The 16,160-nt window shown below is 41.8% G+C and overlaps 1 protein-coding gene across 1 annotated transcript in view; it reads left to right on the top strand.

Moving 5' to 3' along the window:
* The window catches only part of TTC27 (tetratricopeptide repeat domain 27), a 552,249-nt gene that overhangs the window by 491,063 nt on the left and 45,026 nt on the right, over positions 1-16,160 (top strand). Inside the window, exon 17 of the mRNA XM_073672636.1 lies at positions 1,494-1,659. Coding sequence (XP_073528737.1) covers positions 1,494-1,659 — 166 coding nt within the window. The remainder of the gene's footprint in view (positions 1-1,493; positions 1,660-16,160) is intronic.

Here is a 16,160-nt window from a genome sequence, read left to right as displayed (position 1 = left end):
ACCATGCTTCACGGTTGGGATGGTTTTCTTGGGGTTGTACGTATCCTTCTTTTCCCTCAAACACGGAGATTGGAGTTGATACCAAAAAGTTCTATTCTTGTCTCACCTGATCACATGACCTTTTCCCATGCCTCTTCTGGATCATCTAGATGGTCAATGGTGAACTTCAGATGGGCCTAGAAATGTGCTGGCGTGAGCAGGGGGACCTTGTGTGCCCTGCAGGATTTTGATGGTGTAGTGTGTTACTAATGATAATGTTTGAGACTGTGGTACCAGCTGAATTCAGGTCATTGACAAGGTCCTCCCGTGTAGTTTATTTATTTATTTATTTTACTCACTTATATAGCGCCATTAATTCCACAGCGCTTTACAGACATTATAATAATAATCATTTTTATTTTTATAGCGCCAACATATTCCGCAGCACTTTACATTATGGTCACTGTCCCCATTGGGACTCACAATCTAAATTCCCTATCAGTATGTCTTTGGAATGTGGGAGGAAACCGGAGTACCCAGAGGAAACCCACTCAAACAAGGGGAGAACATATAAACTCCTTGCAGATGTTGTCCTTGGTAGAATTTGAACCCAGGACCCCAGTGCTGCAAGGCTGCAGTGCTGAGCCACCGGTCTGTGCTGATTCCTGACCTTTGTCAGAATCATCCTTACCTCACGAGGTGAAATCTTGCAAGGAGCTCCACACCGAGTAAGAGTGACAGTCATATAGTGGCAACTGTTGTTGCCTTCTCACCAAGCTGCTTGCCTATTGTCCTGTAGCCCATCCCAGCCTTGTGCAGGTCTACAATTTTGTCTTTAGGGTCCTTAGAAATCTCTTTGGCTATGGTGGAGAGGTTGGAGTGTGATTGAATGTGTGGACAGGTGTCTTTTATACAGTTAACGAGTTCAAACAGGTGCAATTAATACAGGTAATGAGTGCATAGTAGGAGGGTTTCTTAAAGAAAAACTAACAGGTATGTGAGAGCCAGAATTCTTGCTGGTTGGTAGATGATCAAATACTTATTTAATGCAATAAAATGCAATTTATTTATTTAAATGTGATTTTCTGGTTTTTATTTTTAGATTCTGTCTCTCACAGTTGAAGTGTACTTACGAGAAAAATTACAGACCTCTCTATTCTTTGTAGGTGGGAAAACTTGCAAAATCAGGAGTGTATCAAATACTTATTTTCCCCACTTTATGTCTCGGTCAATATAGATAAAGGTATTACTGTATATTGTGTGCTTCAGAAGTGTCCGTATGTCGCTTTTTTCTGATGGACAGAAGATGGGTGTCCTTACATTTCTCTCCAACATTCCTACTTCTCATTTAGAACTACAGGATGCCAGTTTAGAGCAGTCATTATGTTTCTTTACTTTATGATGGTGCACGGGGTCATATTTCTCCTGGAACGGGTGAACGACTGGTCAAGCATAGGAAAATAACTCATCTGGTGTTCTAATAATTAAAGCATAGTTGTCTCTTGTTTTCTAAGGCACAAGGCATTCCGAACACTTCAAGAAGCCATCAAATGCAACTTTGAACATTGGCAGATATGGGAGAACTATGTATTAACCAGCACAGACGTCGGAGAGTTCACAGAAGCCATTAAAGCTTACCATAGACTAATGGACCTTCGAGACAAATATAAGGATATTCAGGTCGGTCATTGATCATATATCACAGCATTATTTGGTATGTGAAGCTTCTGTTTGCAGCCACCATAAATATTATTTATGGAAAAATCCTGAGAAATTACTAATAATAATACTTTGTGCCCCATTAAATGTCATAAACCCCTTCGCGCAAAATCACGTACATGTATCATGTATGTCAGTGCTGAGATGACCATGTTTGGATGGGTCTCAGGAGCTAAAATCTCTCCAAAGGCGGTAGATGCCGGCTATGTTACATATAACTGGTATCTATGTCTAACAGCAGCGGCCGAAGCTGAGGCCCCGTCGCTGCTGTTAACCATTTACAGTGGTGTGAAAAAGTGTTTCCACCTTCCTGATTTCTTATTCTTTTGCATGTTTGTCACACTTAAATAATTCAGGTCACAAAACAAATTGAAATATTAGACAAAGATAACACGAGTAAACACAAAATGCAGTTTTTAAATGAAGGTCTTTATTATTAAGGGAAAAATAAATCCAAACCTACAGGGCCCTGTGTGAAAAAGTGATTGCACCTAAACCTAATAACTGGTTGGGCCTCCCTTAGAAGCAACAACTGCAATCAAGCCTTTGCGATAACTGGAAATGAGTCTGCTGAAGGTCCCCGTCGCTGCCATCCACACATAGTCTGAGCTTCATAGGAGACTGCGATTTTCAGTATATATTGTAATCCTGTGATATTGCATTATATAGTATAAATAATTAGATAATCGCAGCTTCAAGTCCCTAAAGAAAACTAAAAAAATAAAGTAAAAATTAAAAACAAAAAGTTGGAAAAATGAAAAAAAAAAAAAAAGATTTTTATATACCTTATTTTTCAGATTATAAGACGCACTCCCCCCGCCCCCCCAAATTTACTAAGAGTGTGTGTGTGGGGGGGGGGGGGGGGGAGTCCCCGCACTTTCCCCTTGATTTTCCTGTGGTGGGTTTCTGGAAAATGTCCGCCTGAGTCAGCGCATGCGTAGATTGAGATCTCCTCTTCCGAATATATAAAACTTGAATCATCCCACTTTTCCCCCATTAAAAATAAAGGAATGAAAAAATAAACATATTTGGTATTGCCGGGTTTGTAAATGGTACAGTGTATTAAAATGTATTAATAGATATGAAAAACGCCATTAGGACCAAAAGAATATCAGAATCACAGAATTGTGGGTTTTCTGTCACACACAACGCTAAAAAATGCAATAAATACTACCCAAAATTGGTTTATTCCACAAAATTGGTATACAGAAATCAAAAGTTCACACTGCTCCATTAATGGAAAAATAAAAACGTTCTTACAAACTTCAGAATTTGTTCTGTATTTAGCCTAACTTCTCTGTTCATAATTTAAGACAATCTAAGTTTTAAACACCCGTTAGACAAAGGCTGGGTCAGGGTCACTGGTTGGGCTCTCGGGCCCTTTTGGTATATTTGTTGTTTTTTTAAAGGGATTGTCACCTTTCAGACAATGTTTTTCCCTGAGCACAGTTTGTGAAAAAACATCAAACCGCGCTGTGCTCACCTCCTCCGCTGCTCCTGGGGTTTGGCATAGGCTGTGGCGCTTACAGTACAGACCAAAAGTTTGGACACACCTTCTCATTTAAAGATTTTTCTGTATTTTCATGACTATGAAAATTGTACATTCACACTGAAGGCATCAAAACTATGAATTAACACATGTGGAATTATATACTTAACAAAAAAGTGTGAAACAACTGAAAATATGTCTTATATTCTAGGTTCTTCAAAGTAGCCACCTTTTGCTTTGATGACTGCTTTGCACACTCTTGGCATTCTCTTGATGAGCTTCAAGAGGTAGTCACTGGAAATGGTTTTCACTTCACAGGTGTGCCCTGTCAGGTTTAATAAGTGGGATTTCTTGCCTTATAAATGGGGTTGGGATCATCAGTTGTGTTGTGCAGACGTCAGGTGGATACACAACTGATAGTCCTACTGAATAGACTGTTAGAATTTGTATTATGGCAAGAAAAAAGCAGCTAAGTAAAGAAAAACGAGTGGCCATCATTACTATAAGAAATGAAGGCCAGTCAGTGCGAAAAATTGGGAAAACTTTGAAAGTGTCCCCAAGTGCAGTTGCAAAAACCATCAAGCGCTACAAAGAAACTGGCTCACATGAGGACTGCCCTAGGAAAGGAAAACGAAGAGTCACCTCTGCTTCCGACGATAAGTTTATCCGAGTCACCAGCTTCAGAAATCGCAGGTTAACAGCACCTCAGATTAGAGACCAGGTCAATGCCACACAGAGTTCTAGCAGCAGACACATCTCTTCAACAACTGTTAAGAGGAGACTTTGTGCAGCAGGCCTTCATGGTAAAATAGCTGCTAGGAAACCACTGCTAAGGACAGGCAACAAGCAGAAGAGACTTGTTTGGGCTAAAGAACACAAGCAATGGACATTAGACCAGTGGAAATCTGTGCTTTGGTCTAATGAGTCCAAATTTGAGATCTTTGGTTCCAACCACCGTGTCTTTGTGCGACGCAGAAAAGGTGAACGGATGGACTCTACATGCCTGGTTCCCACCGTGAAGCATGGAGGAGGAGGTGTGATGGTGTGGGGGTGTTTTGCTGGTGACACTGTTGGGGATTTATTCAAAATTGAAGGCATACTGAACCAGCATGGCTACCACAGCATCTTGCAGCAGCATGCTATTCCATCCGGTTTGCGTTTAGTTGGACCATCATTTATTTTTCAACAGGACTATGACCCCAAACACACCTCCAGGCTGTGTAAGATCTATCTGACCAAGAAGGAGAGTGATGGGTTGCTACGCCAGATGACCTGGCCTCCACAGTCACCAGACCTGAACCCAATCGAGATGGTTTGGGGTGAGCTGGACCACAGAGTGAAGGCAAAAGGGTCAACAAGTGCTAAGCATCTCTGGGAATTCCTTCAAGATTGTTGGAACACCATTTCCGGTGACTACCTCTTGAAGCTCATCAAGAGAATGCCAAGAGTGTGCAAAGCAGTCATCAAAGCAAAAGGTGGCTCCTTTGAAGAACCTAGAATATAAGACATATTTTCAGTTGTTTCACACTTTTTTGTTAACTATATAATTCCACATGTGTTAATTCATAGTTTTGATGGCTTCAGTGTGAATGTACAATTTTCATAGTCATGAAACTACAGAAAAATCTTTAACCCCTTAACAACATCTGACGTACTAATACGCGTCTGTGCCCTGGGACTTAAGAGCCAGACCGGTATTAGTACGTCATGGCGATCGCGCGTGCACACAGGCTGTGCGGGCGCGATCACCACCGGGTGTCAGCTGATTGTCACAGCTGACACCCGATACTATGTGCAGGGAGCGGCCCTGCACCACTCCCAGCACATTAACCCCCGCGATGCTGCGATCGAAGTCGATCGCAGCATTGCGGGGGCAAGGGGAGGTGATCGCAGATACTCACCTCCTCTTCCGGCTTCCAGCGCTGTCTGCAAAGGCTTCCCGGGAGTTGCCATGACGACCCGATGTCGTCATGACAACATCCGGGTCACCAGGCAGTGCATCTCCAAACAATCTTCTCCCCGTCCAGCGCTGACAGCCTGCATGACGCAGGGATGGTGCTGCATTCCTGTGCCATGCAGGCGATCAGAGAAAAAAAAATGAAAGTCCCAGAGTGGGACAGAGTAAAAAAGTGTAAAAACACCCGAAAGTGAAAAAAAAAATAAAAAAAAATAATCCACCAAAAATAAAAATATAATGTACCCATCAATAAATATTATTATAAAAAAAAACAATAAAAGTACACATATTTGGTATCGCCGCGTCCGGAACAACCTGACCTATAAAACTGTCCCACTAGTTAACCCCTTCAGTGAACACGGTAAAAAAAAAAAAAAAAAACGAAGCAAAAAACAATGCTTTATCACCATACCTCCAAACAAAAAATGGAATAACACGGGATCAAAAAGACAAATATAAATAAAAATGGTACCGCTGAAAACATCATCTCGTCCCGCAAAAAAACAAGTCAACATACAGCTCCATCAGCCGAAAAATAAAAAAGTTATAGCTCTCAGAATAAAGCTATGCTAAAAAATATTTTTTTCTATAAAATTGCTTTTATTATGTAAAAGTGCAAAACATAGAAAACCGATATAAATGTGGTACCGCTGTAAATGTACTGACCCGAAGAATAAAGCTACCTTATCAATTTTACCACACATGGAACAGAATAAAAAAAAAAAAAAAAAAACACAATTCCTGAATTGTTGGTTTTTGTTTATTCTGCCTCCCAAAAATCGGAATAGAAAGCGATCAAAAAATGTCACGTGCCTGAAAATGGCACCAATAACAACGTCAACTCATCCCGCAAAAAACAAGCCGTCACATGACTGTCTGCCAAAATCTGGAAAAATTATAGCTCTCAAAATATGGCGATGCAAAAACTAGATTTTACAAAAAAATGCGTCTTTTAGTGTGTGACAGCTGTCAGTCATAAAAACCCCATATGATTCTGGTACTGCCGTAATCACATCGACCCGAAGAATAAAGTCGTCTAATCACTTATACCGCACGAGGAACGGCGTTAAAAATAAACTCTTGGGTGAGGATTGGGCTAGGGTTAGGGCTGGGTTTGGGGTTAGGGTTGTGCTAGGGTTAGGGTTGTGCTAGGGTTAGGGTTGTGCTACGGTTAGGGCTGGGGTTGGGGTTAGGGTTGGGGTTAGGGTTAGGGTTGGGGTTAGGGTTGAGAAGGGGTTGGGATTTTTTTCAAAAGAAAAAAAGATGACGATATGGCGACTAGTGTTGAGCGCAAGTGCTCGCTACTTGAGTTTGCATCGGGTGCTCTGGTATGCATTGAGTATCGTGGGTATTTGAGTGACATGCTCGAGTCTCTGCCCCATAGGCTTCGCCGCCAAAAAAACTTTACAGGGATTGCCTGCCATGCACGAGCGATCCCCGCATGTTTTTTTTTGAGTGTCTAATAACCGTGAAACATGCGGAGCAGGGACTCGAGCATGTCACTCAAGCACACGCTGTACATGGTGCATACCTGAGTACCCGATGCAAACTCAAGTAGTGAGCACTTGCGCTCAAGACTAATGACAACTTATTCAATATGATGACCTAATGTAAACAAATTCTGTGTCGTACCTCTGGGTTCAAAATGTTCACTATACACCTTAATAAAATCCTTGAGGGGTATAGTTTCCAAAATGGGGTCACTTGTGGGGGAGCTCCACTGTTTAGGCACATCACGGGCTCTCCAAACGCAACATGGTGTCCGCTAACAAATTGAATGGAAAATCGGCTCAAATTGTTAGCGGACGCCATGTTGCGTTTGGAGAGCCCCTGCGTGCCCAAACATTGGAGCTCCCCCACAAGTGACCCCATTTTGGAAACTAGACCCCCCAAGGCACCTAGATGCATAGTGAGCACTTGGAACCCCCAGGTGCTTCACAAATTGATTCATAAAAATGAAAAAGTGCTTTTTTTTTCACTTTTTCATTTTTATGAATCAATTTGTGAAGCACCTGGGGGTTCCAAGTGCTCACCATGCATCTAGATAGGTGCCTTGGGGGGTCTAGTTTCCAAAATGGGGTCACTTGTGGGGGAGCTCCAATGTTTGGGCACACAGGGGCTCTCCAAGCGCAACATGGTGTCCGCTAACAATTTGAGCCGATTTTCCATTCAATTTGTTAGCGGATACCATGTTGCATTTGGAGAGTCCCTGTGTGCCCAAACATTGGAGCTCCCCCACAAGTGACCCCATTTTGGAAACTAGACCCCCAAGGCACCTATCTAGATGCATAGTGAGCACTTGAAACCCCCAGGTGCTTCACAAATTGATTCATAAAAATGAAAAAAATTTTTTTTTTTCACTTTTTCAAGTGAGCACTTGGAACCCCCAGGTGCTTCACAAATTGATTCATAAAAGTGAAAAAAGTGCTTTTTTTCACTTTTTCATTTTTATGAATCAATTTGTGAAGCACCTGGGGGTTCCAAGTGCTCACTATACATCTAGATAGGTGCCTTGGGGGGTCTAGTTTCCAAAATGGGGTCACTTGTGGGGGAGCTCCAATGTTTGGGCACACAGGGGCTCTCCAAACGCAACATGGTGTCCGCTAACAATTTGAGCTGATTTTCCATTCAATTTGTTAGCAGATACCATGTTGCATTTGGAGAGTCCCTGTGTGCCAAAACATTGGAGCTCCCCCACAAGTGACCCCATTTTGGAAACTAGACCCCCCAAGGCACCTATCTAGATGCATAGTGAGCACTTGGAACCTCTAGGTGCTTCACAAATTGATTCGTAAAAATGAAAAAGTGAAAAAAAAAACACTTTTTCATTTTTGCAAATCAATTTGTGAAGCACCTGGGGGTTCCAAGTGCTCACTATGCATCTAGATAGGTGCCTTGGGGGGTCTAGTTTCCAAAATGGGGTCACTTGTGGGGGAGCTCCAATGTTTGGGCACACAGGGGCTCTCCAAACACAACATGGCGTCCGCTAATTATTCAAGCAAATTTTACAATCAAAAAGTCAAATGGCGCTCCTTCCCTTCCGAGCCCTGCCGTGCGCCCAAACAGTGTTTTTTCCCCACATATTGGGTATATGCGTGCCCAGGGGAAATTGCACAACAAATTTTGGGGTCCATTTTTTCTTCTTACCCCTGTGAAAATAAAAAAAATTGGGTCTAAAGTAACATTTTTGTGAAAAAAGTTAAATGTTCATTTTTTTTCTTCCACATTCCAAAAATTCCTGTGAAGCACCTGAAGGGTTAATAAAGTTCTTGAATGTGGTTTTGAGCACCTTGAGGGGTGCAGTTTTTAGAATGGTGTCACTTTTGGGTATTTTCTGTCATAAAGACCTCTCAAAGTGACTTCAAATGTGATGTGGTCCCTAAAAAAATGGTTTTGTAAATTTTGTTGGAAAAATGAGAAATCGCTGGTCAACTTTTAACCCTTATAGCTCCCTAACAAAAAAAAATTTTGGTTCCAAAATTTTGCTGATGGAAAGTAGACATGTGGTAAATGTTATTTATTAACTCTTTTGTGTGACATATCTCTCGTATTTAAAGGCATAAAAATTCAAATTTTGAAAATTGCAAAATTTTCATCAAATTTCCGTTTTTTCATAAATAAACGCAAGTGATATCGAAGAAATTTTACCACAATCATGAAGTACAATATGTCTCGAAAAAACAGTGTCAGAATCATGGGGATCCGTTGAAGTGTTCCAGAGTAATTACCTCATAAAGTGACAGTGGTCAGAGTTGTAAAAATTGGCCTGGTCATTAACGTGCAAACCACCCTCGGGGCTTAAGGGGTTAAATGAGAAGGTGTGTCCAAACTTTTGGCCTGTACGGTATATCACGTTTATGGGGTGGTAGCACAGGCACAATCTCTGAACTCTCTGATAGGCAGCCGCGCTGTCAACATGATGTCATCGGACAGTGGACCCTTGTCTGAAAGGGGACTACCTCTTTAAATACTTGTGATTTCATTAAATTATTTTAATTGGCTAAACAACCCATGAACTTTAGGATGCTTATAGGAATAAGATTTCAGTCCAGGGTTGTAAGAAGCCGAATGCGTGGTGTTATGCAGTCTCATTAACTCGTAAAATATTCAGCAAAGTATTGATTGATGCCGATCAGTTTTTATTTAAATGTCCCATGAATTATTGATCACTATTTCATATATTTTATTACTCATGCTCAAAACTAGAGCTATTTTATTAGTGTAATTACTCATTGAGCCTATAATTATTGCATTGCTGCCATTGTAAAGGTTTTCAAACATCTAGTGCTCCAACTTGATATATTGTCTGTAAAATTTGGTCCTAAATGCTGTACTTTTGAACGACACCATTGATTTTACAGTATAGTGCACTGAAAAATGGGAAAAAAATTCCAAGTGAGGTGAAATTGCAAAAAAAAGTGCAATTACACAATTGTTTTTTCGTTTTTTTATTTACCATGTTCACTAAATGCTAAAACTCACCTGCTATTATGATTCTCCAGTACAGTGTCCATTTTAGGACATGATCAGATATCAAAAGCAAACATCAGAATGATGTCAGTTTGAGGCTAAATACCCTGTCTGAGAAGTGATTTTGACGAGTGATTCTGACGAGTGACTTTTACAACTGTAATAATAATAATAATAAAAAAAAAAGTAACTATTCGCTGATGAGACTTGAACCCAAAATTCTGTGTCCCAAAGCCAGTGCACTAACCACTAAGCTATTAGCTTAGTTGTAAAAACCTTGGAGTTCTATTTGGTTATATGATTTTCAGTGCAAACTTGTCTAAAACTCATTGGGACATATGTACAGACTGCAAGCAAGCCAAATTCAAATGATGTTTGATTCTGATGTGTGAGTCTGATGTGTGACTTTCTTCAAACATCAGAATGACTTTTAGTCACCCTGAGTATTTTCATGGTTGATCTCATAATACAAGAAAAGCTACTAGTTGCTATTACTTAACTGAATAGCGCAATGGTAAGGTATCAGTCTCTCAAACTACAGTATCAGAGTTCAAATCCCGATAGGAAGAAGAATGTTTTGTTTTTTTTTTTGTTTTTTTTAATTATGGCTGTTTAGCACACAAACTACAGGGGTGTTTTACTTTTAATATCTGACACTCTGATTGTCGTACTGATGTGTTAAGAGTTTCAGACACGCTGTATATTTGCATGGTAAATTACATAGCCAAAGTAAATTGGGAGTTTGCAGCCAATACTTGGGTGGATGGAAATAAAAATTTACAATAAAGACATTTTATCATTAGACCCCTTTAAGAAATTATGCAAATATAAAGTCACTTGGAAATAGATATGTAGTAAATTATTGCCTCCCAATTTACTTTGGCTATGTAATTTACCATGCAAATAGACAGCGTGTCTGAAACTCTTAACACATCAGGATGACAATTAGAGTGTCAGATATTAAAAGTAAAACACCCCTGTAGTTTGTGTGCTAAATAGTCATAATTAAAAAAAAAATAATAATAATCTTATTCCTATGAGGATTTGAACTCTTAACACTGTAGTTTCAGAGGCTTATGCCTTACCACTGCGCTATCAAGTCAAATGATAGTAGCTGGCAGCTTTTCTTGTCTTATGATATCAACCATGAAAATACTCAGGGTGACTAAAAGTCATTAGGATTCTGATTCTGATGTTTGAAGAAAGTCACACATCAGAATCAAACATCATTTGAATTTGGCTTGCTTGCAGTCTGTGCATACGTCCCAATGAGTTTTAGACAAGTTTGCACTGAAAATCATATAATCAAATAGAACTCAAAGGTTTTTACAACTAAGTTAATAGCTTAGTGGTTAGTGCACTGGCTTTGGGAAACAGAATTTTGGGTTCAAGTCCCATCAGCGAACAGTTACTTTTTTTTTTTATTATTACAGTTGTAAAAGTCACTCATCAGAATCACTCGTCAGAATCACTCGTCGGAATCACTCGTCGGAATCATTCGTCGGAATCATTCGTCGGAATCACTCATTGGAATCACTCGTCAAAATCACTCGTCAAAATCACTTGTCAGAATCAGTTCTCAGACAGGGTATTTAGCCTCAAACTGACATCATTCTGATGTTTGATTTTGATATCTGATCATGTCCTAAAATGGACACTGTACTCCAGGTCATTATGAGTTCATAGATACCAAACATGTGAAAATGGTGAAACAAAAAATCCAACGTTTGTAAGAGAAAAAAAATGGTGCCATTTTCTGAGACCCATAGCGTCTCCATTTTTCGAGATCTAAGGTTGGGTGATGGCTTATTTTTTGTGTGACGAGCTGATGGTTTTATTGATACCATTTTGGAGTAGATTTGATCTTTTGATCGCCTGTTATGGCATTTTATTGCAATGTTGTGGCATCCGAAAAAAGCGTAGTTCTGGTGTTTTCAATTTTTTTTTCTCGGTTTACCAATACTTAGTTTATATTTTGATAGATCGGGCTTTTCTGAAAACGTGTATTTTCTTTTAAAAAAAAAATCATTGTTTTATTTTGAATGGGGAAAAAGGGGGGTGATTTGAACAACCCATCGGCACCCCCGCGATCACGTGACAGAGGCACCGATGGGCGTATTTTTTGTCGCGCTTCCTCTGGGCGCAAATTAAATGACGCTGTAAGAGATTGACAGCGGCATTTAACATGTTAACAATCGTAATCCACCCGCGGCTGTTAGAGCTGATCAAATCAGCTGTCATGGTCTAGGAAAGATGTGCGCTCAGCTCCTGAGCCCACATTAAATACAGGGACACTGTTATGATCTGCAACAAGAACTAAGGAAAGAAGGGGAAAGCTGTCCCTACAGTAAGACTAAGCTGAATCCCTACGATGTAGCGGGCTGCCTGTTCCTAGCGAACAGACCTGCCTTAGTCCTCGGCTAGTCTGAACGAAGACCTATAGAATAAAAGGAAGGGGTCCCTAAAAGAACTAAGGACTAGAACAAAAAGGGACACCTCCTGAACAGAGAAAGTTGTTGCAGAAAACAAAAGACAAACTGACAAAAAGGTACTAGAGGTCCCAAAGGGACCAAGCGAACTGAGAGATATAGGCACCGAAGCACCTGGCTAGCAAAACAGTCAAACAACACTGAAGTCCAGCACAGCCAAAAAGGCGGAGCTGGAATATAAAGGCAGATGGTCACGTGACCGCAAAACCCAAGATGGAAAAAAACAAACAGGAGGGTTCTAACACTTACACATGTGGTCAAAATTGTTGGTACCCCTCATTTAATGAAAGAAATACCCACAATGGTCACAGAAACAACTTGAATCTGGCAAAAGTAATAATAAATGAAAAATCTATGAAAATGAACAAATGAAATTCAGACATTGCTTTTCAACCCCGCTTCCACAGAATTTTAAAAAAAATTAAACTCATGAAATAGGCCTGGACAGAAATGATGTTACCCCTGAAAATAATGTGACAAAAGGGACATGTTAAATCAAGTTATGTCCACTAATTAGCATCACAGGTGTCTTCCATCTCATCTTGTAATCAGTAAGTGGGCCTGTTTATAGGGCTACAGATACTCACTGTGCTGTTTGGTGACATGGTGTGTACCACACTCAACATGGACCAGAGGAAGCAAAGGAAAGAGTTGTCTCAGGAGATTAGAAAGAAAATTTTAGACAAGCATGTCAAAGGTAAAGGTTATAAGACCATCTCCAAGCAGCTTGATGTTCCTGTGACTACAGTTGCACATATTATTCAGAAATTTAAGATCCATGGGACTGTAGCCAACCTCCCTGACCGTGGCCGCAGGAGGAAAATTGATGACAAATCAAAGAGACGGATAATACAAATTGTAACAAAAGAGCCCAGGATAACTTCTAAAGAGATTAAAGGTGAACTTCAAGCTCAAGAAACATCAGTGTCAGATCGCACCATCCGTCGTTGTTTGATCCAAAGTTGACTCCATGGGAGTCGACCAAGGAGAACATTGTTGAAAAAAAAATCATAAAAAAGCCAGACTGGAATTTGCCAAACTACATGTTGACAAGCCACAAAGCTTCTGGGAGAATGTCCTATGGACAGATGAGACAAAAATGGAAGTTTTTGGCAAGGCACATCAGCTCTACAGTCATGGCCAAAAGGTTTGAGAATGACACCAAAATTATATTTTCACATGATCTGCTGGCCTCTGGTTTTTATTAGTGTTTGTCTGATGTTTATATCACATACAGAAATATAATTGCAATCATATTATGAGTACCAATAGGTTATATTGACAGTTAGAATGAGTTAATGCAGCAAGTCAATATTTGCAGTGTTGCCCCTTCTTCTTCAAGACCTCTGTAATTCTCCCTGGCATGCTCTCAATCAACTTTTGGACCAAATCCTGACTGATAGCAGTCCATTCTTGCATAATCAATGCTTGCATTTTTCCAGAATTTGTTGGTTTTTGTTTGTCCACCTGTCTCTTGATGATTGACCACAAGTTCTCAATGGGATTAAGATCTGGGGAGTTTCCAGGCCATGGACCCAAAATCTCTATGTTTTGTTCCATGAGCCATTTAGTTATCACCTTTGCTTTATGGCAAGGTGCTCCATCATGCTGGAAAAGGCATTGTTGGGCGCCAAACTGCTCTTGGACGGTTGGGAGAAGTTGCTCTTGGAGGACATTCTGGTACCATTCTTTATTCATGGCTGTGTTTTTAGGCAAGACTGTGAGTGAGCCAATTCCCTTGGCTGAGAAGCAACCCCACACATGAATGGTTTCAGGATGCTTTACAGTTTGCATGAGACAAGCCTGGTGGTAGCGCTCACCTCTTCTTCTCCGAATAAGCTGTTTTCCAGATGTCCCAAACAATCGAAAAGGGGATTCATCAGAGAAAATGACTTTGCCCCAGTCCTCAGCAGTCCACTCCCTGTACCTTTTGCAGAATATCAGTCGGTCCCTGATGTTTTTTCTGGAGAGAAGTGGCTTCTTTGCTGCCCTCCTTGAAACCAGCCCTTGCTCAAAGAGTCTCCGCCTCCCAGTGCGTGCAGAAGCACTCACACCAGCCTGCTGCCATTCCTGAGCAAGCTCTGCACTGCTGGTAGTCCGATCCCGCAGCTGAAACAGTTTTAAGATACGGTCCTGGCACTTGCTGGTCTTTCTTGGGCGCCCTGGAGTCTTTTTGACAACAATGGAAGCTCTCTCCTTGAAGTTCTTGATGATGCGATAGATTGTTGACTGAGGTGCAATCTTTGTAGCTGCGATACTCTTCCCTGTTAGGCCATTTTTGTGCAGTGCAATGATGGCTGCACGTGTTTCTTTAGAGATAACCATGGTTAACTGAAGAGAAACAATGATACCAATAACCAGCCTCCTTTTAAAGTGTCCAGTGATGTCATTCTTACTTAATCATGACTGATTGATCGCCAGCCCTGTCCTCATCAACACCCACACCTGTGTTAATGGATCAATCACTAAAACGATGTTAGCTGCTCCTTTTAAGGCAGGACTGCAATGATGTTGAAATGTGTTTTGGGGGTTAAAGTTCATTTTCTGGGCAAATATTGACTTTGCAAGTACAGTAATTGCTGTTAAGCTGATCACTCTTTGACATTCAGGAGTATATGCAAATTGCCGTTACAGAAAATGAAGCAGTAAACTTTGGAAAAATTACTATTTGTCTCATTGTCAATACTTTTTGTAACGGGTCTGGGAGGCGGAACCTCTGAGCTACTATACAAGGGGGCAGTCCTTGTAAGGGAGCGGGTGGCGACCAGGGAAGACGGGCAGGAGGTCACAGCAGGTGACCGGGACAGTCTCTGAGTGAACGGGCTGGAGGTCACAGCAAGTGACCGGGGCAGTCTCTGGATGAACGGGCTGATGGTCACGGCAAGTGACCGGGGCAGTCTCTGAATGAACGGGCAGATGGTCACGGCAAGTGACCGGGGCAGTCTCTAGGTAAAGGGTTGGTACGACCTGTGGCGGCTGATGATAGACGTGAGCTCCCAGGTGAGCAGGCGAGAGTCTCTGGATGAACGGGTGGTCACAGCATGTGACGGCGGAGCCTCCAGGAGGACCAACAGACAGGCGGCAGATAAGCGCTCCCAGGTGAGCGGGCAGAAGTCTCTGGACAGGCGGGTGGTCACAGCACGTGACGGCAGAGCCTCCAGGTAGGCTAGCAGACAGGCAGCAGATGAGCGCTCCCAGGTGAGCGAGCAGGAGTCACTGGACAGGCAGGTGGTCACAGCACGTGACGGCGGAGCCTCCAGGTAGACTAGCAGGCAGGTAGCTGGTGTGTGCTCCCAGGTGAGCGGGCAAGCTGGTCCATAGACAGACTGACAGGAGTTGGAAGGCAGACCGTCGGACCTCAGGCAAGCAGGCAGGTGGCTGATGTGCGCTCCCAGGTGAGCGGGCAGGCTGGTCCTTAGACAGACTGACAGGAGTAGTAAGACAGACCGTCGGACCTCAGACTAGCAGGCAGGTAGCAGATAATCAGGCAGGAATCTGGCAGGTAACTGGCAGGTAACTGGCAACGGGACCTGAGGGCTGAAGCAGAGTAGTGAACAGTGCAACTGTTAGAACCTTGCTGTTAGGTTTTTTTTTCCTTTGCTGGTCACATGACCTTGTTGGCCTATTTAATCCTGCTCCGCCCTTCTGGCTTTGCTGGACTTCATTGTATATCTACTTTCTAGCTAGCCTGTGCTCTGTATCTAACTCTGTTAGTTTGCTTGGTCTACGGACCTCTATGTTCTATCTATTTTGTTTGTTCGTCTGTCTGCTACTATTTCTGTTAGGAGGTGTCCCATATTCCTCCCAGTCCTTAGTACTTGTAGGGATTCCCTCCCCAAATCTATAGGTCTCCGTACAGACTAGATTAGGACTTTAGCAGGTCTGATCGCAGGATCAGGTTCCCTGTTACATCGTAGGGATTCAGCTGAGTCTTATAGTAGGGACAGATCTCCTCTCTTTCCTTAGCTTTGGTAGCAGAACATAACAGTAAGTCCAGCCTGTAAATTCTCTAAGGAAAGATTTTTTTTTTGTTCCATCATGGTGTCGGTTCAGGATT

Source organism: Phyllobates terribilis, unplaced genomic scaffold (genome assembly GCF_046119375.1).
Source record: "Phyllobates terribilis strain yellow unplaced genomic scaffold, ASM4611937v1 Scaffold_3__8_contigs__length_932513732, whole genome shotgun sequence".
NCBI lineage: Eukaryota > Metazoa > Chordata > Amphibia > Anura > Dendrobatidae > Phyllobates > Phyllobates terribilis.
The sequence above is the reverse complement of the archived record's forward strand: the minus strand, read 5'-3'. Positions and strand labels throughout refer to the sequence as shown.